Below are 22,873 nucleotides of genomic sequence, written 5' to 3' on the forward strand. Positions count from 1 at the left end.
GGCGCGGCACTGGCTGGCGCAGTTCCAGGCGCTGTGCCACGCCGGCGGCCGCCCCTTCGCCGTCATCGAGGTGAGGGGGCGCTACTGGACCCACAGGTTGGGGGGGTAACAGCCCCAAGGGGCACCAGACCCACAACTGGGTAGGAAGTGGGCATTCCTGGGGGCATCATGGCCCCAGGGGGCACCAGACCCACAGCTGGGTAGGGAGCGGGCACGGCTGGGGGGGTCACTGCCCTGGGGGCACTGGACCCACAGATGGGGGGGTCACGGCCCCATGGAGCAGTGGACCCACAGCTGGGGGGCAGGCATGGCCAGAAGCACTGTACTCACAGCTGGGGGAGGTTACGGCCCCAGGGGGCACTGAACCCACAGCTTGGGGGTGGGGTTATTGGACCCACAGCTGCAGTGGGATGGCCATGGGGGGGCGGGGACGAGCATGGCCAGGGACACTGGACCCACATCTCAGGGGGGGTCATAGCCAGGGGCATTAGACCCACATCTCAGGGGGGGTCATGGCCAGGGGCACTGGACCCACAGCTGGGGGTGGGTCACGGTCCCCTGTGGGCACAAGACCCACAGCTGCGATGGGGCAGCCATTGTGGGGGCAGGCGCAGCTGGGGACACTAGACCCACAGCTGGGTGGGGTGGACACAGCCAGGGGACACTAGACTCAGGAGGTTTGTGGGTGGGAGGGGCAAGCAGGGGGCAGGTACTGCCCCAAAGTCCGGGGGGCTGCAGAGTGGGGGCAGCAGGGGTGGAAGGCTGGGAGATGCTGGGGATGGTGCTGCCGAGACTGTAAAAATCTGTGAATCAGGACTCTCTCCCCATCACATTTCTGAACCATCCAAGCACTTCTACACACAGTGTTTTACAAGACATATCAGGATTAAGGTTCTCTCCCCTGCCCTGCATCCCTGCAAAATGAATATGATACTTTAGGATGAAAAAAAAAAATGTGCTTCACAAGTAGCCGACTGGAAGAGCAGGTTATAAACCAGTTAATAACTAAAAGTGGAACCAGAATTAAAAAGGCAGCCAAGTCAAATGAGAAGAAAGGAAATAGAATTGGAAACAATTTGGGATTAACCTGTGGAACTCACTGCCTCATGATGTTATCAACCAGGGGTGGGCAAACTATGGCCCGTGGGCCACATCCAGCCCATCAAACCATTTAATCCGGCCCTTAGCTTCCACTGGGGAGCGGAGTCAGGGTTTTCCCCACTCCAGATGGCTCCCAGGAAGTCTCTGGCTCCTACGTAGTACGTGGAGGCATGGCCAGGCAGTTCTGCATGCTGCCCCATCTGCAGGTGCCACCCCCGCAGCTTCCATTAGCTGCGGTTCCCGGCCAATGAGGGCTGCAGGGGTGGTGCCTGTGGATGGGGCAGCACGCAGACCTGCCTGGCCGCGTCTTGGAGCTGGAGGGGGGACATGCTTCCAGGAGCTGCTTGCAGTAAGCACCACCCAGAGCCTGCACCCCTGACCCAGCCTGCACCCCAGTGCCCTGCCACAGTCCTGATCCCCCTCCTGCCCTTTGAACCCCTCAATCCCAGCCCAGCCCCTCTTGTACCCCAAGCCCCTTATCCCCAGCCCCACCCCAGAACCCACATCCCTAGCTGGAGCCCTCACACCCCTCCCCCATACCCCAACCCCCTGACCCAACCCTGATACCCCTCCCACCCTCTGAACCCCTCAGTCCTAGCCTGGAGCCCCCTCCTGCACCCCAAACCCCTCATCACCGAGCCCCACCCCAGAGCCTTCACACACACACCCGCACCCCAACCCAGAGCCCCCTCCTGCCCCCAAACTCCTAATTTCTGGCCCCACCCTGGAGTCCTCACCCCTTCCCGCACCCCTACCCCCAATTTCCTGAGCGTTCATGGCCCATCATACAACTTCCATACCCTGATGTGGCCCTTGGGCCAAAATGATTGCCCACCCGTTACAGAGGCAAACACCACAAGATGGGGTATTGAACTAGATTGTCCTGGTAGAGGCAGGCTACCACCCTGGATAGACTAGTGGGCTGGGGAAGGGTGACCCCTGCCTAGGGCTGTAGCCTAGGACTTGGGAGATCTACAGTCAATTATCTGCTCTGCCACAGACTTCCTGTGTGACCTGGGGCATGTCACTTACACACCTAAATAGCTTCGAGGATCTGACCTTAACTCCTGCTGCTTTCAATGGGAGATAGGTCCCGAAAAACCTTTGAGAAGTTGGATTTAGCCCCACTGGGCCTTGACTCCCTGCTAGGGTGACCAGACAGGGGGGTGGGGGGTAATAGGAGCCGACAGAAGAAAAAGACCCAAAAATCAGGACTGTCCCTATAAAATCAGGACATCTGGTCACCCTATTCCCTGCCTGTGCTGTGGGATCACAGCCCTGCCTGACAGGTGCTGGGAGGAGAAATACTGTCAAAGCCGGGATTGGGCCAGAACAGTCCTGTGGAGAGATTTCACTGGGTCACATGGCTAGGGCCCATTTAAGGCTCCTAACTTCCACTGACATCTATGGGAGTTAGGAGCCTCAGGGTCCGGATGACCCCATGGATTAGAGGGACCCAGTAGCCTGGTGGGCCCATTTCTCTGCTCCGGTATCACAGGGGGGAGCAGATTGGGCTGTAGGGACTGGCATTTGGGGGCAGAGGGGCTCCTGGCCCAGCCAGTCCAGCAGTGCCCAGAGCACTACCTCTGCTGGTTCTCCCACCACTTCCTCCCTTCCCGCCCCACACACACCTGGGGGGCAGGGAGCTGTTTTTAGCCAAGCATTGGCCACAAGTCCTCAGAAACATTCCTGCAGTGAAGAATAGGGCTGGATCAGCCCAGCTGTGCCTGATAGCAAGGGTCCAGATAAGGGCCGCTGATAACAGCCTTTGCTAGGGACAAAGGGCACCAAGCATTACAGGGATTGGGGTGGGGATGGGTTGATGGGGGAGAGGAGGAAATGGGTTGATAAGAGAGGAGAGGGGGTGATAGTTGTAGTGGGGAGGGACGATAGCTGTAGTGTGGCAGGGAGGGGCTGGGTGGCATGAGGAGGGGAGGGAGGATGTCGTGGGGCGGAGCTGGGAGGAGGGGAAGGGCAATAGCCATAGTGGGGAGAGAGGGGTGAAGAGTGATAGTTGTAGTGAGGAGGGGCTGGGAGGGGAGTGGGGATAGCCGTACTGGGGCAGGGCTGGGAGGAGGGAAGGGACGAGGAGTGATAGTTGTAGTGGGGAGGGGCTGGGAGGGGAGGGGAGAGAACAGTCTATTAGGGGAGGCAGGGAGGGGAGTTTTTGGCTGCAGCAGGTACCCAGTCTCCCAGCCACACCCACCCCCCACCCCAGGGCTCTGCACAGCCCTGCCAGGCCCCGAGCTCACAGCCACCCAGTGCCCACAGGTGGTCGCAGTGCAATAGGAGCGGCTCTGCCACGGGCTAATGCGGAACCAGGGCTGCCCACTGTCAGCGTCCACCGCCCAGGCGCTCAGTGCCCAGGGCAGCGCCTGCCCAGCCGCCCCGGGGCCCTGACCCGCAGCTCCCTTGTTCTCCCCGGGCAGGTGGACGAAGCCGTCTCCCGCTGCAAGGAGACCGTGACCAGCCTGGCCTTCAGCGTGGCCTTCCTGCAGCGCATGGACATGAAGCCCATGCTGGTGCTGGGGCTGCCGTCCCGGAGCTCCCTGAGCGACACCCTCACCTTCCGGGATACCAAGGCGCTGCTGACCCAGAACTGCAAGGCCCTGACGGACGCCCTGCGCCAGAACTCCGCTGCCACCATGCCCTTCTTCGGGGCCGGCGCCGTGCTAGGAGCGGAGCAGTCGGCTGCCAACTCCAGGTCAGCCGCTGAGCCTGCAGGCCCGGCTCTCCTTACCCTGCCAGTGGCTCCTGTTAACACCCCTCTCTCTGCTCCCAGCGGGATCTCCGTGGATAGCGACCTGCTGCGGTGGTGCCTGGAATCCGGGAACGTCCCCATCATCTGCCCCGTCGGGGAGACCCGCAACCGCCAGTCCCTGCTGCTGGACTCCGTCGAGGTCACCGCCGCTATCTCCAGGGCACTGCTGCCCACCAAGATCATCTTCCTGAACATGACCGGGGGGATCAGGAACTCCGGGCAGAAGGTGGGTAAGGGCAGCGCAAGGTCTGGCGCAGGAGACACCGACTCGCACAGCCTCTGCTGGGCTAGACACATGCCTACAGCGCTGAGTGCCACAACATGGGCTCCCAGTGCCCCTTCCAATGCCCTGCTTCCAAGATACACTCCCACACCCCGCTTGCCTGCTGGGGCCCCCCACCCTTCCCTTCACCCCTCCCTAGCTCCTGGTAACCCCCTTCCGTGCATGGACCGGGGAGCCAGGGGACGGAGCTGAGGAGCGTCGTACGCGAGTGGGGAGAGGCTGGAGGGCAGGTACGTACACGTGGGGAGGGGCCGCAGAGGCCTAAGGCTGCTGTTGGGGTTTGCCCATCAGCTGGGAGAAGGTCAGAGCGGCCCCCTGCACTGCACCCCTCTACCGGGGCTGACCGCGGCAGCACAAGAGCCAGCCTGCCCCACCACACCCCATGCTGGATTCAGCAGCTGGCCTGGGCCCATTCCAGGAGGCAGCTGGCCTGGAGCAGGGGATGGGCAGAAGGGCCTAACCCATGGAGAGATCACCCATCCCCTTGCTGAGGCCACCTTCCCCACCCCCCGGCCTTGCAGGTGCTAGGGAACGTGAACCTGCCCGCCGACCTGGACCTAGTGACCAAAGCCCAGTGGACAGGCCACAAGGAGCAGCAGCAAGTCAGGCTGATCGTCGACCTGCTAAGCCGCTTGCCCTACGAGGCCTCCGCCGTCATCGTCTCTGCGGGCGCACTCCTCGCCGAGATCTTCAGCAACAAAGGTGAGTGTGGCCCCTGGGGCCTGGGCCTGCCCCGACGAGCTCAGCCACTGCTTTGCTCTCTCGGAGCGGGCGGACGGGATGGGGGAGCGGAGCTCAGCTGGAGAATTTGCACCAGTGCCCCAGGTGGCCAGTGAATGGAGCAGGAATCACAGTGCCACTGCTCTGCGGGAGACCGTCTGAGTGAGCAAAGCCCTTGCTTTTCCCTTTGGCTCCAGGCTCGGGGACCCTGTTCAGGAACGCTGAGCGTATGCTGCGGGCCGAGAAGCTGGAGGAGCTGGACCAGCAGCGCCTGGTCTCCTTGATCAACACGTCCTTCGGGAAGACCCTCCGAGGGGACTACCTGGCTTCCATACGGCCCAGGCTCCACTCGGTCTACTTCTCAGAGGGGTAAGGAGGCCCCCCACCCGTCTCTGCTGGGCCCAGGAGCTCTAGGAGCAGGCAGGCAGTGGAATATTTAAGAAGGGGAAAGATCCCTATTCAGCCGCTGAAGGCCCTTAGTTCTGGGGATTGTCTTGTATCCCAGAGATCTGAAAACCTTCCCTGCCCCCCTTTCTCTGCCTGATCTGTTTAGAGAGGAAACTTGAGGGCAGGGATTGTCTTTCCTTACGTACAGCACCTCACACCAGCTAGAGCCTCTAGCCTCACACACAGCCTGCAAAAGACAAGCTGCAGCCTTCCCAACTGGCTCCTGTTGTGGACTATGGATCCAAACCCCAGAGCCTCTGAACCTTGGGGCCATACGCAAACCAGGCACAATCTGGTTATTTCCTGTAGTACCGGAGAGCTCGCACAAGCGGACAGCTGGAGTAACCCTCGTGGCAGCTGCATGGGCCCAGGGGAGCGAGGGAGGGAGAACAGAAGGTGCAAAATCTCCTCCCTTCCTCTGGGAAGCCTTCCCTGCCAAGCAGAGTCTGCTCGTGCCACCCCCAGGCCTGCTCACCCTGCCCTTTGTCACCCAGCTACAACGCAGCAGCCATCATCACGAAGGAGCCGGTCCTGGGTGGGATGCCGTACTTGGACAAGTTCGTGGTCAGCTCCACCAAGAAAAGCCAAGGCTCTGGCCAGATGCTGTGGGAGTGCATACGGCAGGATCTCAGGACCCTCTTCTGGAGGTCTCGCGTCACCAACCCTATTAACCCCTGGTAGGTGGAAAGGAGACTGGAGCAGAGCAGCATTTCCACTGGGAATGCCACCCTCCTGGTGGACGCTGACACAGATGCACATCTGTTCTGGGCTCAAGTTTTAGACACACTAATGGTTCTCCTGCTATTCCAGCCTGGGGCTTCCCACACGCAGCTCTGCCAATGCCCCACAACCCTGCCCTGCAGCCCCCTGGCTATTCTAGCCCTGGGTTTCCCATATGCAGCTCTGCCAATGCCCCACAACCCTGCCCTGCAGCCCCCAGCTATTCCAGCCCTGGGCTTTCCACACACCACTCTGCCAATGCCCCACAACCCTGCCTTGCAGCCCCCGGCTATTCCAGCCCTGGGCTCCCTACACACAGCTCTGCCAATACCTCTTACCCTTACCCTAACCATACACACCCAGCTCTGGCAGTGCATCTCAATCCTGACTGCAACATCCCTGCTACATCAGGGCTGGGCCCCTCCACCACTCTGCTGGTGCAGCTGTACGCCAATGCACAGCACCCCTTGCCAATGCCCCTTAACCCTGACCTGTAACCCCCTCCCACTCACTCTGGACCTCCCCATCAGTCAAATTACCACTACTATGCTACTTAGAGGTGCTGCAAGGATACGATCACCGATGTCTAGGAGGAACCCAGACACTCTTAGTGCCCAGCTAGATACAGTGGGTGGCAAGTCTGACCCAGTATTATCCCTGTAACTGTCTCAACGGATGCTCTTGTTGCTCTATGGGATTCAGATACTGCTCTGGGACTAAGCGTTTATTTTATTCCCGTCAGGTATTTCAAGCACAGTGATGGAAGCTTCACCGACCACCAATGGATCTTTTTCTGGTTTGGACTGTCCGACATCCGAGATTCCTACGAGCTGGTGAACCACGCAAAATCCATTCCAGACTCGTTCTGCAAACCGTAGGGCGATCTTTCTTGGTCAGAGCGAGAGCAGAGCAGGTTGGGCTTGGGAAGAGTCAGGCCTTCGTACATCAAGACCAGGAAAGAAGAAAGAGAGCTCAGAATGGCCAGCCGTGCAGAGAGCCCCAGGGGTGTTTCCTGCACCCAGAGGAATGATTGGCACAAAGAACCCTCTTCGCCAGTTCAGCACCCAGCTTTTCCCTAATAAAGTGCTAGTGAAGCCTGTGTTGTGCAGACTCTTGCCCGAGGGGGTCGGGACTCTTGGGTTCAAGTCTCATCTCTGCCACTGACTCACTGTGGGACCTCGGCAAAGTCACTTCCCCTCTCTGTGCCTCACTTTCCCGACCTATAAAATGGGACCATTAACAAATGTGTAAAAAAAAGCAGCGACATCTTTCCTTACAATCCTGTGGAACAGCAAGTAGGAGTCTCACACACAAGCTTGTATTTATAGGAGCCAGCAGCCTGGCTGTGGAGTCCTACACACAATGTGTACAGCAGAAAACAGACAACAAGAGTAGCTGGAAAACGTCAACTTTTAATGTGGTTTTGGCTTCTCTTTCAAGGTGTCTCGCCTTTCTTTAGCTATCCCAACAGTGTGATGTTAGGGTCTTACTGCTTTCTCCTTACCCAGTGCATAAGGCTACTGTGCACCAGAACTGATCAACAAATGTCAGCTGGGAACTTCAGAGCGGCCAAAGGGATGCAGACACCAAACCGCCAGTGAAATTCCAGCTAGTGCCTTTGAAAACCTCCCACCTGAATGGGTAGAATTGTCAGAAGTGACAAAGTCCCACGTTTGTAAAAGTCTTTAGGCGTTGATGCACTTGGCATTGTGACAGTTAACTGTATTAGGAACCTAAACCTCATTTTAAGAGCCTAAATCCTACTGACTCTCAATGGGATTTCGGCACCTAAATGCCTAAATCCCTTTTGAAAATGAGATGTAGGTTCCTAAATCAATTTGGTTTCACTGAGCACGGCAATGCCTAAATACTTTTCCAAATCTGGGCCTAAGTGACTTAGCAGCCTATGGCCCATTTTCAAAAGTGACTTAGAAATCTAAGTCTTATTGTAATTGGGACTTAGGCACCTCAGCAACTTTTGAAAACAGGCCAGGTTCCTAAGTCCCCTGGGCACTTTTGAACATTTTACCCTGATCACAAACCTACTCGTCATCCATCCCCAGCATCCCTAGCAGTGAAACATTTAAATGTCAAATTGCTAGATATTTGCCATGAATCTACCATGAATTCTTGCTAGTCAGCCAGTAAAGCAGCAGTTAAGTCTGAGATGATCTGTTTAAGCACTAGCATCCCCAGTGGCAGGGTTAAAGGAGAGCCTGTCTGGCTAAGTGCCATGATCCTGCAATGAACTCTTAAAATGCCAGCACTACCCATGCTGAGCCTCAGTAAGCCCATAGCTTCAACTGGTGAGGCACAAGCTAAAAGCAATGCGCATATGAAGCAGAAGATGGGAGACATTATTCAGCTACGAGGAATTGGGCAGCAGGACTGAAGACCTGGGCTCTGTTCCCAGCTCTGTCACAGATTTCTTGCATGACCTTGGGCAAGGCAGTTCATCCTCAGTTCCCCATCTGTACAATGGGGGTAACAACACTGCTGTGCCTCAGAGGGGTGGTGGAGGACAAATCCCTAAGTATCTGGGAGGTACTAGGTACTTCAGTGATGCCCAACACCTCTCAAAGTCAGCCTGCTTATTTAGGTGCTTAACTTTAGGTTAAGAAATTCTGGCTTACACGTCTCTCCTGCCAGCATCTCTGTTGGTGGCTTAAGTAAGATCTGACCACCTGGCTCTGAAGTGGAAAAGCAGCTGAAGTTTCCTCTGTTCACGTGCCTGTGATTAGGGGGAAGACAGGAAGGATGGCCCAGCGGTTAGGACACAAGCCTGGATTCGGAAGACACAGGGTCTGTTCCCTGCACAGCCACAGACACCCTGGGTTACTATGGGCCTCTGAGTCTCAGTTCCCCATCTGTAACATGGGGTTAATAGACATGGCTGGCGGGGGAGAAGAGATGTGTGTGGGATGAACATAGTAAAGCTGTGAGGTGCTCAGATAAGGAGAAGTACCATAGGCAGGGTTTTGCCTGGCTTGATTAAAGCCAAACAATGTCCGGTAAGAAATAAAACAAGGGGTGGAGTTAAAAGCCTTTTCTCATTTAATCATCAGAAATACATGATGGGAAAGTGGTTTAGAAAATAGGGAAGATGCAACAGCAAGTCGAAGTGGAAGGCTTGATCTAGGCAGTTGAGACAATGACCGTGGTCGAGAGCTCTCCTTAGGCGGGCAGGGCGCTAGTGCTAGAGAGATCCTGCATGTCAGCTGGCCTCGCAACCCAAGACAAACCCAACCTGGTGGCAGAAGGCCCTTATGGGGCAAAGGCAAGTTGTCTCTGGGCAGCATGTCACCTTATAACATGGAGCGCAGTCTCCCACCCTGTCCCTGACACTGACAATCACTGGCCAGGGTTGTAAGACATGGGATCCTCAGAAGGTTGGGAACTGGACTTTTCCCCCCTTTCAAGCTTCCCTTCCTCACTCAGTCACTCCCCCCAACACTCTGGAAATCCCCCCTCTCTTAGGGGATGGGTAGCAGCTCCCCTCTGTGAAGCTGTTCATTCCCCCAGGCTTTGGCAGGCAGGATTGTCCCGTTGTAAAGCAGTGTCCGTCTGCTCCCTCCATGGGGCTGTGCTAGGAGACCAGCCAATACACAGCTGAGTCACACGGGTGCTCCAATGGTGGACTGGAGGCAGCATGGACGGATGCACACAGAGCGGGAGCAGGGCAAGAGGCAAAATTATTCCCTTCTCATCTCCGGAGCAGTTTCCTTCTCCCTCTCAAGAGCACTGACGGCTGATCCCCTTTGAAATCGCTCCTCTCCGCAGCACTGCATCCTTTCGGGGAGCAGGGTTTCTTTGTAACCCCATGAAATTCCACAGGCAGTAGTTAGAAGCACAGTGATAACCAGCTTAAGTAATGAATGGAGGATGGTTACTCTGGCTTGGACACTGGCCTGCTGGGTGATCTTGGACAAGTCACGTCCCCACTCCGTGCCTCAATTTCCCCATCTGTACAATGGGAATGATGACACTGACCTCCTTTGTAAAGAGCTTTGAGATCTACTGATGCAAAGCACTAAATAAGAGCTAGCTTGTTATTACCGTTGTCCCCAGCCCCCCACACACACACCACACATGCAACCAATGTGCAGAGTTCACCACAGACGATGAATGGGCGGCTTTGAAGTCCCCCATTCAGTTCCTTGTCTGCATCTTTCCTGTAACCAATCATCTGGCTCCCCAGGGGGACTCCCAAGCTTCCAGGAACCACTCCTCCTTTCAGCGGAGAAATTATGCTGCTCACACACCCACTGAGCTAGTCTTACCCTGTTCTACAATGTCAAGGAAGATCCCTTCCCTCTGCTGCTACACAGAGCCAGAAGAGTGAGGTTCTACAGGGCTGTGCTTAAAACACCTGTCAAAGTGCGATGAAGGACTACAGTGCTTGAGAAGGAGGCAGCCGCTGAGGCCCCTGGCCTGTCAATGGGAAAAATCAACTAGGAAGTTTTAAAAAATAGTAAAAAAAAAAAGAATAAATAATGGTGATTTAAAAAAATAACCTAATCCCATCCCCTCCCCCAAACTGCAGAGCCTCCCCGAGGCCTGTCCTATCCGCCCCCACTTGTCCCATCTCAACCATCTGTGGCCAAGATGATGACAGCCCCGAAGATACCAACGTTCTGCCCGACGAGTTTCATCTGGTTCCAGAACTCGACGCGCCGGGAGTCATGCCAGTAGCCGAGGTTCCCATCAATGAACAGGATGACCAGGGGCAGGATCACCGAGAGGATCTGGGCAGCCATGCTGACATAATAACCAGACAGGAATGACAGGGCCAGCACCCCATAGAGGATGAAGAGTAGCTGCAGGGTGATCTCCCCACCTAGGATGTTGTTGAGATAAGCCAGACGATCCTCCTTGCTGTGCTGGAGGGAATAGGCCTGTAGGGCGCAGTGGAACAGTAAACCAAGAGGTAGGAGCAAATTCATACACACTGAATAGGTCTGTACTGCAATCAGACTGTGTGACTACAGCACGGCTAGACATACCCACGCTAGCTTTGATCTAGCCCCGCCCAGCCAGGACCTTGGGTACATACACCAGGGGCCCCCCGCCCAGCTGCATACACACAAAATGGGCAATGACTGCCTAGGAAGGAGCACTGCGGAAAGGGATCTGGGGGGTCAGAGTGGACCACAAGCTAAATATGAGTCAACAGAGTAGCGCTGTTGCAAAAAAAGCAAACACCATTCTGGGATGTATTAGCAGGAGCATTGTAAGCAAGACACGAGAAGTAATTCTTCCGCTCTACTCAGGCTTCAGCTGGAGGATTGAGTCCAGTTCTGGGCACCACATTGCATGAAAGATGTGGACAAATTGGACAAAGTCCAGAGAACAGCAACAAAAATGATTAAAGGTCTAGAAAACATGAGCTAAGAGGGAAGATTGAAAAAAATTGGGTTTGTTTAGTCTGGAGAAGAGAAGAGTGAGAGGGGACATGAGAACAGTTTTCAAGTACATAAAAGGTTGTTACAAGGAAGAGGGAGAAAAATTGTTCTTCTTAACATCTGAGGACAGGACAAGAAGCAATGGGCTTAAATTGCAGCAAGGGAGGTTTAAGTTGGACATTAGGAAAAACTTCCTAACTGTCAGGGTGGTTTAGCACTGGAATAAACTGCTTAGGGTGGTTGTGGAATCTCCATCATTGGAGATTTTTAAGAACAGGTTAGACAAAACACCTGTCAGGGACTGTCTAGATAATACTCAGTCCTGCCATGAGTGCAGGGGACTGGACTAGATGACCTCTCGAGGTCCCTTCCAGTTCTATGATTCTATGTTGCTGCAGCTTCGCTGCTATCATTACTGAAGCTACCTCAGGTATGTCTACATGTTATGCAATCACATCCCCCAAATGCAGTGTAGACGTATCCACAGCCTTTCATCCCAAAAGGCTTTGGGGATTGTGTGCGCTATGGCAGCTGCTTCACTGCATGCACCCAATCACTACACAGCAGCTTAGGGGTGCAGGAGACCAACTGAAACTGAGGGAGGCCCAATGCAATTCACAGAGTATAGGCCAAAATGGACCATTATGATCATCTAGTCCAACCTTCGGCACAGCCCATCAGGACTTCCCGGAATTAATTCCTGCTGCTTGTGGTTGAACTAGAGTGTGGATCTTTTAGATAAACAGTCAACCTTGATTTAAAAATTTTCTAGCGATGGAGAATGCACCACAACCTTCAGCAAATTGTTCGAGTGGTTCATTACCCTCGCTGTTAAAAATTCATGGCTTATTTCCAGCTTCAACTTCCAGATCTTTGTCTGCTAGACTGAAGAGCCCATTATCAAGTGTTTGTTCCCCTTGTAGGTACTTCCAGCCTGTGGTCAGGTACCCCCTTAATCTTCTCTTTGTTAAGCTAAATAGACTGAGCTTCTTGTGTCTCTTAACATGAGGCAGGTTTTCTAACCCTTTAATCCTTCTCGTGGCTCTTCTCTGACCCCTCTCCAATTTATCAACATCCTTCTTGAATTGTGGGCACCAGACTGGACACAGGATTCCAGCAGCGGTCACACGAGTGCCAAATTCCGAGGTAAAATAACCTCCCAACTCCTACTCAAGATCTGCCAGTTTATTACTAGTCTGAATGTATCTAGCGTCAACTTCTAACCGTTGGATCTCATTATAGTTTAATCATCAGGCTGGAATTTGGCCAGGAGACCAAGGATAATAGCTGACTTTTGCCCAAAGCACCATGGGATCAGGATGCCAGAGCTACATCCCCTCTGAAAAGCAGTGGCACAGTGCCCCCTGCTGTCATGCTGAGGGTTCTGATTTAATACAGCCTCAGCAGGAAGGAATAGTGCCTGCTACCCAGTCAAACAATAACCACACAGACTAAGGGCACAAGTGGTGCCAAAATACTGTCTCCATTTCTCTGCCTCGTCCACCTGCAGGGCTGTTCTTAGGGGATCATGGAAGCTGATGCCCCTCCCACCAATCCAATCCACTGCCTCTGTTTCTGTCCAGTCATATGCAAATAGTGCTATGGCTTTCTAAACATCCCAGAATCCTTTGCAATAGGCTGCAGGGCTGTCCAAAGGAGGTGCAAAGAATTCTAGAAACAATGTGACACCCAAAGGCACCTTGCTGCACCCGAATAAACAAAAATAGGGAGCAGCCAAAAGTCCACAGGCAGAGTAAGCAGGTCAGGACTGGCCAGTACCCATGGCAGCCGGGGTGTTCCTCTGGCAACAGCCCCTTTCACTCCAAGGGGCACCCTAAGTGGCCACCTGTGCCCCACAGAGAATCCCCCCAGCTCTGAAGGGCCTGCCGACAAAAAAGAACAGCAACAGATGTGCACATTGTAAATATCCATACTGCCTCTGCTAACAAGCAAAGAGGCCGGAGGCCTTGTGTGATCTCCTCCAGCTGTGATACAAGCTGCTCCAACACCCACACTTTCCCAATTGCAGCCACAGCGACAGCCACATAATCCCAGTTTCTTTCTGATCACCCCGCTTCGTCCCCGGGCTCTGGTGATTTCACTGCAAGCCAACGCACGCTGCCTAGCAATGACAAAGCTGTGCACGAAAGCCCACCATGGCACCAGCCAGCTCCTGCCCTGCTGGGTACATACCACACAGATGAGGTAGATGCCGAGGAAGACCTGCCCAGTGGACTGCAGGGACCTGCTCCGTGGCTTCTGACGATAGATCTCACCAGCCCCACTCGCCAAAATCAGGAACCCACCAATGATAGCTATGGTTCGTGAGTACATCCTCACCTGCAGGGGGAAAATCACACAGAGTGTATATCTGTTAGCGACTGGGAAATAAAAAGGAGCACCATAAACTTAAAATAAATAAAAGAACGAGGCATTTAGATACATGAAAACAACATTTGCAGGGGCATTACATTGGATACAGACCTCTCATCTTCACATTTCAGGGCACAAGCTGATCATCAGCTGAGGTCAGGAAGAAAGTGTGTGGGCTTGTAGCTAGGTGCACTATGCAATCTTGCTGAAGCAGCTGCTTTGGCCATGAGATAGCGGACTAGCAGGATCAAAACGGGGATGGAGGTGGAGGGGGAAGAGAAGGAGAAGGACAGGGCAATGAGGATAATTCTTGCTCTCACTGAAATTCTAACACGGAGACTGAAGCCTTCTTCTATTCACAAAGCAGATGCAACCCAGGCATTAGCAAGGCAAGTTTCCCCTTACGCCGTCCAGATCTCAAGGAGTGAGGTAACAATTCAGTCTCTATGGCCTCTTAATTCCTTGCCCTCGCCGCTGAAAGAGCCAACAAGGAGGCCCAATGAGGATACTAGCTTCACTTGGATGTTAGTGCCTGGGGGCCTGGACTGAGATCTACACTCAATTCAGATAGGCCAAACAGCCCAGGATTACTAAGTGAGGCTGGCATGGGAACAGATGAGGCAGCTGCCCCCTAGCCCATCAGCCCCCCAAGGAATTCCGATTAACACCTCACCTTCAGCCAGTCACCATAGTGCACATAGCCCCCGATATACGCCGCGTACGTGCCGACTGCCAGCTGAAGAGCAGCTCCCAGTGCAAACCACCTGCGCTTCACCCCAAAGGACATGAAGCTGGCACACAACACCGCTGCCCCCATGTCCAAGTACAGATATGGGACGGGGATGTCAGGTTTCCTAAGGGGAGACAAGGAAGGAGTTTCAATTCAGTTGGACATTTGAAGAATCAAGTCATACCACATGAGCAGGACAAAGCAGCCACAACCCTCCATGTGCATGTGAGCCTAGGGTACCCAACTGTGTTTGGGCACTGCCTTGGGAAGAACTCTGCTTTCAGGCTAGAGATATTAGAAACCTGAGCTCTCTCTCCCACATTAGCCTGTGAACAAGTGTCCAAGGGACAGCCCTGGACACGGAGGTCCTGTATTTATCCTGGAGTATGTAAGGGCCAAAGAGTGGCAAGGGAAGGTTCCTCACGTTATCCCATCAGCATGCCTCAGCTGCACCCTTCTCTAACAATAATCCCTAAGTTTTATACAGTTCTTTTCTTCCAAAGATCTCAAAGTACTTTCCAAAGAAGGTCAGTATCATTATTCCCATATTACAGAGAGGGAAACTGAGGCACAGAGCAGGGAAGCAAATCCACTCAAAAAATAAAATACAGTAAGTTCTCCTGGGCAAAGAATGTCTATTATTGTATTTGTACAGCGCCTAGCACAACAGAGGCCCATCTTGGTTGGCCCGTCGGCACTACCATAATAAGCAAAATACTCAAGGTCACCCAGCAGACCAGTGGCAAAGCCAGGAATAGAACCACGTCTCCTGAGGCCTAGTCCAGTGATCTATCCACTAGGCAACACTGCCTCCCCAAATGCCTACCATGAATGGAGGGGGAGGCCACTCAAATTATTCAAGCTTGCTGTTCTACGTTATGAAAATAAGCTCAAAGCCATTCACAGTGCCTCTCTGCGTGACCCAGCACCATCAGGAAAGCTCCACCTCTAACTTCCCAAAGGCACACGCAGTGCTACAGGGTTTCCACTCCAGCATTAGCTGCATCTGGGTATTGCAATCCAAATAGGGTTGCCACCTTTCTAATTGCTGGTAATGGGCCCTGCCCCCCCTTTTTCCCCTAAGGCCGCACCCCTGCTCCACCTCCTCCCTTGAGTTCTCGCCCCCTTCTCCACCTCTTCCCTAGGCTCCACTCCCTTTTCTGACTCGTCCCCCAAGGGTCCATCCTGTCACACATGCCTCTCCTTTCCATGCTGGCTGGCTCCACTCCACCTTCCCCACCCCCAGCTAGGTTCCCTCTGCTGTTCCAGGGCTGGGACAGGAGCTGCTGCAGGCTAACAAGGAGCCTGTGGGCAGGTAGGAGTCCTACCTGCCCACAGGCTCCTTGTTAGCCTGCAGCAGCTTAGGAGGCAGCCCCCAGCTACGCACGGGCTGGGTTAATGACCAGGCACCTCCCACCACCTCCGAGCTTTAGAAAACCGGACACCTGGCAACCCTAACCACAAACAGTCCAGCACCTCACATAAGCAATAGCTAAGCCCCAGGAAGTCCGGTAAAGAAGGATTCAGCGCCTGAGCTACGGTCCCCGGGCTTAAGGCAGAGCCTTGATGTTACTTTAGCACCAGCAGATGCAAGGCCATTAACCAGACCACGCCTAGGAACAGTGTGTAGCACAGACAGCTGCTGACCTCAGGGGACCAACTGTCATCCTGTCCTTAACTCTGCCCTTCCCCATGACCCCAGCCGCCACCACCCCAGCCAGCCTCACTCCCACTCCCACTCTCTCCTCCTCCCCTACCACCCGTGACCCTGACTCCATCGATACTAACTTCTACTCCCTCCTCCTTATCTAACCCCTTCTACCCACTGTTCCTCCCACCCATCTCCTCCCCACTTGACTGCTCCCCTCCCTCCTGACTCCACCCCACCCCAACTCCTCCCCATCTCATCCCCTGCCCCTCCCCATCCCTCTCTGACTCCTCCCCACCCCACCCCCCCCTCTCATCCCCTCCCCTCCCATCCCTCCTGACTCCACCCCACCAACCCCTCCCCTCTGCATCCCTGCCCTCCCCTTCCCTCTGACTCCACCCCACCCCCACCCCTCCCATTCTCATCCCCTGCCCTCCCATCCCTCCTGACTCCACCCCACCCCCACCCCTCCCATCTCATCCCCTGAACCCTCCCCATCTTCTGGCTCCTCCTCTGATGCCCCTCCCCACCCATTGCTGCCCCTCCCCTGCCCGCCCCTGGGGCGTCGGGCCCGCTCCGCGAAGGAGCATGAGGGACGCTGGGCAGTTTCCAGAAGGGAGCGCGTGAGCGCACCGAGCCAGCTGCATCAGCAGCCGCAGCACCGCCGCCGCGAGCCCCCGGCCGCCGCCATCTTAGTGCGGGGCAGCCCACCGGTCCGCAGCGCGCTTTCCGCTCGGCGTCCGTCCCACACTCTGCCCGGCCGGAAACGCGCCCCGCAGCAGCGGGGTTCCGCCAGGAGGTCCTCTGGAGATTGCGCCAGCGCAGCTCCTCCCTAGCCTCACGCTGGAGTCGACGGGCCGCGCCGCTCTCCAGTTGGCCTGGCGGTTGGGGGGGTCCTCGCTACGGAGCCCGGCCAGGGGAGGGGCAGCCGGCCCCCTCCCCCGCCAGTTCTGACCCCTTCTGCACCAGCAGCCCTTCGGGACGAGGGAGAGAGACCCAAGGAGTTCTCTGCTCTTCCTCTACCCCCCCCGCCCGTGCTGGAAGAACCAGGATCCTGCCTTCCTGGCCCCCACGGTTCCCAACCCTGAATCCTTATTTTCCTTCCTGCCAAGGGCTTGGCACAAACCCAGGGCAGTCCTGACCCCTCAGACCCCCTCCCCAATCAATGCCCCCCTGTCTACCTCCAATCCCTATTTCTGCAAGGAGCTGGCAAACAAGAACCCGAGAGTCCTGACCCCACCCCTCCCCAATGCATGCACCCCCCGTTCTAATTCGTCCTTCCCTATTCCCTGCCAAGGGCTGGCCAAAGACCCAGGAGTCCCTGGACCCCCAAACCCCCTCCCCAAGATGCATGCACACCCCCAGCTAACCTCCTTCCCGTATTATCTCCAAAGTGGCTGGCAACAGACCCAGGACCCTGACCCCAAACACCCCTCTCAAGCATGCAACCCCCGTCTAACACTCCTTCCATATTATCCTGCCAAGGGCTGGAACAGAACCCAGAGCTACATGACCCTACAACCCCTCCCCACATGCATGCACCCCCGTTCCTAACCTCCTTGCCTACATTTCCGCACAAGGGCTGGAACACAACCCAGAGCCTGACTCCCAAACCCCTCCCCAATGCATGCACGCTCCATTCTAACTTCCTTCCCCTAATCCACTGCCAAGGCGGTGCAACAGAACCGGGCCGTGACTCCCCAAACTCCTGCCCAATGCAGCCACCCCCACTTCTAACTTCCCTTCCGCTCCAATTCACCGTGCCAAGGCTGGCAACAAACCCAGGAGTCCTGACTCCAAACCCCCTCCCACCAGCCATGCACCCTCGCGTTCCTAAACCTCCCTTTCTATTCCCTGCCAAGGCGGCAACATGAACCCAGCGAGTCCATGCCTCCTCCTTCCTCCCTCCACCCGCTTCCCAACCCTGGTAACCCCTTTCCCTGCCAGGCGGGCAACAGAACCCAGAGCCTACCCCAACCCTGCCCATGCATGCACCCCCTTCTAACTTCTCCTATTTCCTGCCAAGGGCTGGCAACAGACCCGGAGCCCGACTCCCACACCTGCCCAATGCATGCCGCCCCTGTTCTAACTTCCTTCCCTATTCCTGCCAAGGCTGGCAACAGAACCCAGGAGCCCTGACTCCCGTCTCCCCCTCTTCTTTCTAGAGCGGGATCAAATCCAGGGTCCTGACTTAGTCCTTCCCCCAACTACGGCCACCGCTCCCCTCCACAGAGAGAACAGCACCAAGGGTCCTGACTCACTCCCTCCCTCTCCAGCCCCTTCCAAGCTGGGATCAGACTCCAGGGTCACAGCTGTCGTCCCACCAGCTGTAATGCTCCTCTCCCCATCCTTCAGTCGCTGCCTGGAGCACCTCGTATTTCTAGCTGATACATCGGTTAATAAACCTGGTTTGGGTCCCCCTGTCACCCTGGTGCCTGCAGCTTTGACCCTCTTTTAGATGTTCCGTGGAGAATTCCCTCTCTTCTCCCTCTTGCAGCTGGGGGACCCACGATGGACCTAAACGAGAGCCTCGCGGCTGCCACAGAACATTACGTTCTGCTTACACTGTGTTCCGAGTGCAGGGGGGATTAAGAATCTGGGAATATGGGAGCCTGCGCCTGCTGGTGGGGTTTCGCAACCAGTAATCCAGCCTTTAAGACACACGACGTCTTGCCTGCAATGCTGCAGATTATATTTGAGCTCCAATGAGGGGTCAGCAGGGATGGGGGACCAATGATCTTCTGTTCAAGACATTTCAGTCCAGCCCTGGATTTGTGATAGAGCCACATTTACCTCACTCTCATGACTGGCTTCAGCAGTGTCCACGCTGTTGGACTAACAGCAGATTTCCGGCCTCAGCACCCATGTGTGTATATATAGTCCCCCTCTGTGCTGACCCACAGAGAACAGCCGTTACAGGCACATGATCAAACTGCTCAGCTGTACCAGCTCCCACTTTTAGCTCTGGAGGTCCTGTTCAGTCCTCCTGGTGCTGTCCACATAGCAACCCTCATACGGCACCCGAAATAAACATTAGCTTTCGCAGAAGTGATGCTTACAGCTGGGTTTTCAAGCAGCCCAGCATGCAACACCTACGGCTCTTTGGAAAAACCCAGCTACTTACCTTGCAGCTTAAATGGGGGCTGAGCACTTGTGAAATATGTCCCAACCCCTTCTGTGCCTTGAACAATGGTGACAGGGTTCCAGCAATGAGCAAAATTACTCCTCTTAGCCTGACCACAAGCGCACGTATGCAGGCATGTTACTTTACACGCATGAGCAGTTACTGAATTCAATACTCTCCTGGCTAACAAGTGGAGTCCCCCTGGGCTCCATAGGAGCCATGTCTTACGGCCCAAACCCTGGCAGGTCGGTTTAGAGAATTATAGTTACCTGGCTTTGACTTGTACTTGAACTCATTGTGGGTGTGTCATACCAGTTCTCAGTGGTCATTGCCATTGGGGGGCTGTGTGCATATGCCCTGTGCAGAGCATTCACACTGTGCTCACACAGAGACAAGGGTGTCCCAGCCCAGAGCGAACCAGAAAGGGACTTGCTAGAGCATCGGTGGGCAAACTTTTTGGCCGAAGGGCCACATGGGGCTGCAACTGTATGGAGGGCTGGCGCCTCCCCAAACAGCTGTCCCCGCCCCCTTTCACTTCCCCTTCCTGCGCCCTGACTGCTTCCCTCAGAGCCCCCAACCCATCCAACCGCCCCTGCTCCCTGTCCCTTGACTCCTATCCACACCCTGACAACTCCCCTGGGATTCCCAACCCCCTATCCAATCACCTCTGCTCCTCATCCCCTGACCACTCCCTCCCTAGACCCCCTGCCCCTAACTGCCCCCTGGGGCCCACCCCTTATCCAACCCCCTGTCCCTGTCCCCTGACTGCCCTCCCGACCCCTATCCACATCCCCACCCCCTGACAGGCCCCCCCCACGCTCCCTGTTCCTCATCCCCTCCCCTGACCACCACCCCAGAACCTCCACCCCATCCAACCGTCCCCTCCTCCCTGACTGCCTCCCATGATCCCCCACTCCCTTACCCAACCCCCCCAGCTCCCCTCACCTTACCAGCAGCAGGAGCTCGCAGCCACGACCCCCAGCCAGAGCCAGCTGCACTCCCCATGCTGCCCAGCGGGAGCAGCAGGCCAGAGCGCAGTCCATGCAGCGGTGTGGCTGCGGGGAAGGGGAAGGGGCCGGGGACTAGGCTCCCTGGCTGGGAGCTCAGGAGCCGGGCAGGATGGTGCCACCTGCCAGATGTGGCCTGTAGTTTGCCCATGTCTGTGCTAGAGGAAGGCTGGGCTTGTGGAGACGGCACTGGACTGGAAAATCGGGGGTCACAGCCCATCCAAGTCACAAATTTCCTGCATGACCTTGGTCAGGGTTTCAAAAGGTCACCACCCATAACGGGGGTCAGGTTTTTAGCAGCACAGAGGCAGGGGGATGTGTGTATCCAACACCCATCGTGTTGAGCGCGTTGGAAAATGTGGCCCTTGCCTTCAGTTTCCTGTCTGTAAAATGGGAATAAGATTTCACCTGGCCACAGCGGAGATAAATCCAAAACCGCTTCAGAGGTGCTCAGATAACAATACCTAGACCTTGCCATTAATAGGTGTCTCAGCCTTTTAGAAAGGAAGCCAGGGCCATTTCCCCCAATTTTATAGATGGGGAAACTGAGCAAGAGAGGGATAGTGACCCAATAGGCCACTAGCAGAGCAAGGAACGGAACCCAGGTCTCAGTTCACCACCCTGCACGCTGAGCCATGCTGCCTTTCTGTTCCTACCCCGGTGATCATTTCACTGTGTCTCACTATCCCATCCTGGCACTGGATTCAGGAAACAAGACCTGCCTGGCCCTTTAATCAGCACCAAGACATTAGAAGAGGGGAGAGAAACCAGTGGAAAATGCTGCCAACCAACATCACTGAGCCTGGAAGCTCGCTGGGGGAGGGGCTGTCTCTCCGAGCTTGGTGCTGTACACACAGAGCGAGGGGGCCCTGCTCCAGCATTAGGGCCTAGTGCGATACACACAGTAAACAACACACACGCACCCAGGAAAACCAGATTTTATTTCTTTTCCACAACAGGATTCTGCAGCCTGGCGGCCATATTATCTTATCTAATTATCTTAGCAGCCAGGAACCCCTTGACACAAAGGTTTCTCAGTAGATGACTCCAGAGGGGACTTGCCTCTGCCCCAGCTCAAAGAGCTTTGGGACCGGTTCAAAACACAGCCCTGCTCTCTGGCTGTGGTTAATAGGAGCCTGACAGGAAGGCGATTCAGGGCCTGATCCTGTAAGAGACAGATCCCCCTAATTGGGGGAAGCCCCAGGCAGGCAGCACCTCACAGGATCAGACCCTTAGCTGGGGATAAACCTCTGAACATTCTCCGGTCTCATAATCCCTCCTCCAGCCTGGCCCCCCATGCTGTCCTGCTGCGCCCACATTCCCTGCCAAATCATTCATGCCCCACAAATTGTAAAATCCCGTGACCAAAGGACTGCCCCCCGCCCCAAGGATGGCTGCCTGGTCCACCTGTGACACCAAACACACGACCTGACCTAATCCCCACTCTCCTTCTCCCTCCAAGAGGCCCTCGGGCTTCTTGGCGGGGCTGGACGCAGCCCCACTCTCCAGCTGCTCGCCCCCCGGCGGGAGGATTAGGAATCTGCTGGTTAAGCCAGAGCTGCTGCCACAGCTGGGTCCAGGACTGGGCCGAGGGGGTGAATGCACAGCGAGGGCCTTGTGGTTTGGAGCGTGGCTCACAGCACAGTGGGCCAGGCAGGAATAGGGCTGAGGGCTAGACAGAGACTCCAGCCAGCAGCCTGTGATCACAGCCAGTACCCTGCCGCCTGGGGGAAGCTGGATGCCTAGGCAAGCTTCCCCCAGGCAGCCCTGGCCTCAGGATTGATGTGGAGCAGGTGGTTCCTCCTGACCACTGAGTCAAGGGACCCGCACCAGCCCAAGAGGTTTCACACACAGAGCAGACAACCAGCTCTGCCTAGCAGCTCCCCACCCACTGCACCAGCCTCCAGAGGGAAGCCCCAGCAGCCCCTAAACCAGTTCTTCCCACAAGGCAGCACTTTAACACTACCCCCAAACTCCAACGGGCCGACTCAGAGCAACGGAGGGGATGAGAAGGACGGGATCGAGCATCAGGACACCCGTGTTCTATTCCCAGCTCACTGCACTGACCTCGGCTGAAGTGCTGTGCCTCAGTTTCCCCAGCTGTAAGGCAGGGGTAATCCCCGCCTCGTAGGGGAGGGCTGCGAGGGCTGATGGAGCCAGAACTGCTGAGTTGAAGGCAAAACCAGAGCACTGTTCCCCTTTCCCTCCCGTCAGCTCTGCGGAGCCAGTGCAGTCGGGGGAGGGGGGGGTGCAGAGATACCCTCCCTCCCCCTCTTCACCACATTCCAGTTGGCTACATCTGTGCAATCCCCCCACAGGCCAGCAGGAGAGGCATCACTGGAGGCAGCTGTGAAAGGACAGCGTGCTTGTCGGGGGGGGGGGCGGGGGCGGTGCCCGAGGGACAGTTGAAGGCCGGGGAGGTGAGTGCAGGGGCGTAGCAGGGCAGCCGTTGGCTCTCAGAAGCTGGTGGCAATGAGCAGGTGAAAGGAAGGGACCTGGCCCAACTCTGATGGGACCGAGCGGGAGCCCGCTGGGGTCAGTGCAGCAGTCACGTCTC

The 22,873-nt window shown here is 55.8% G+C and overlaps 3 protein-coding genes across 8 annotated transcripts in view; 2 read left to right on the forward strand and 1 right to left on the reverse strand.

The window, feature by feature from the left end:
* TMEM101 (transmembrane protein 101) overlaps window positions 1-16,920 on the reverse strand; it is a 134,558-nt gene extending 117,638 nt beyond the window's left edge. For 2 of the 6 annotated variants that reach the window (XR_012654666.1, XR_012654667.1), the window contains exons 1-3: window positions 14,476-14,881; window positions 13,628-13,769; window positions 10,120-10,927 (exon numbers count right to left, since the gene is read on the reverse strand). Coding sequence is in view for 3 of the 6 variants with exons in the window: in XM_075059621.1 (XP_074915722.1) it covers window positions 10,619-10,927; window positions 13,628-13,774; window positions 14,481-14,661; window positions 16,741-16,832 (729 nt within the window). In the remaining 3 variants the exon portion in view is untranslated. Of the gene's footprint in view, window positions 1-9,063; window positions 10,928-13,627; window positions 13,775-14,475; window positions 14,882-15,363; window positions 15,854-16,740 lie in introns of those variants that run through there. The other 4 variants (XM_075059621.1, XM_075059623.1, XR_012654668.1 and 1 more) reach the window with 4 other exon arrangements.
* Window positions 1-22,873, forward strand: part of G6PC3 (glucose-6-phosphatase catalytic subunit 3) — a 147,534-nt gene that overhangs the window by 83,635 nt on the left and 41,026 nt on the right. The window lies entirely within an intron of this gene.
* NAGS (N-acetylglutamate synthase) lies at window positions 8-7,537 on the forward strand. The gene is made up of 6 exons (XM_075059620.1): window positions 8-70; window positions 3,531-4,088; window positions 4,667-4,847; window positions 5,063-5,234; window positions 5,807-5,989; window positions 6,775-7,537. Exons 2-6 carry the CDS (start codon window positions 3,603-3,605, stop codon window positions 6,908-6,910), a joined length of 1,158 nt encoding a protein of 385 aa, XP_074915721.1. The 5' UTR covers window positions 8-70; window positions 3,531-3,602; the 3' UTR covers window positions 6,911-7,537.

This window comes from Chelonoidis abingdonii, chromosome 21 (assembly GCF_003597395.2).
Source record: "Chelonoidis abingdonii isolate Lonesome George chromosome 21, CheloAbing_2.0, whole genome shotgun sequence".
Classification (NCBI taxonomy): Eukaryota; Metazoa; Chordata; order Testudines; family Testudinidae; genus Chelonoidis; species Chelonoidis abingdonii.

Bases quoted from the DNA above. Each gene is read 5' to 3' on its own strand.
- NAGS (XM_075059620.1), top strand. From the start codon at position 3,603: ATGGACATGAAGCCCATGCTGGTGCTGGGGCTGCCGTCCCGGAGCTCC. The intron at 4,089-4,666 runs GTGGGTAAGGGC...CCGGCCTTGCAG, and splicing joins TCAGGAACTCCGGGCAGAAG to GTGCTAGGGAACGTGAACCT. The intron at 4,848-5,062 runs GTGAGTGTGGCC...CTTTGGCTCCAG, and splicing joins CGAGATCTTCAGCAACAAAG to GCTCGGGGACCCTGTTCAGG.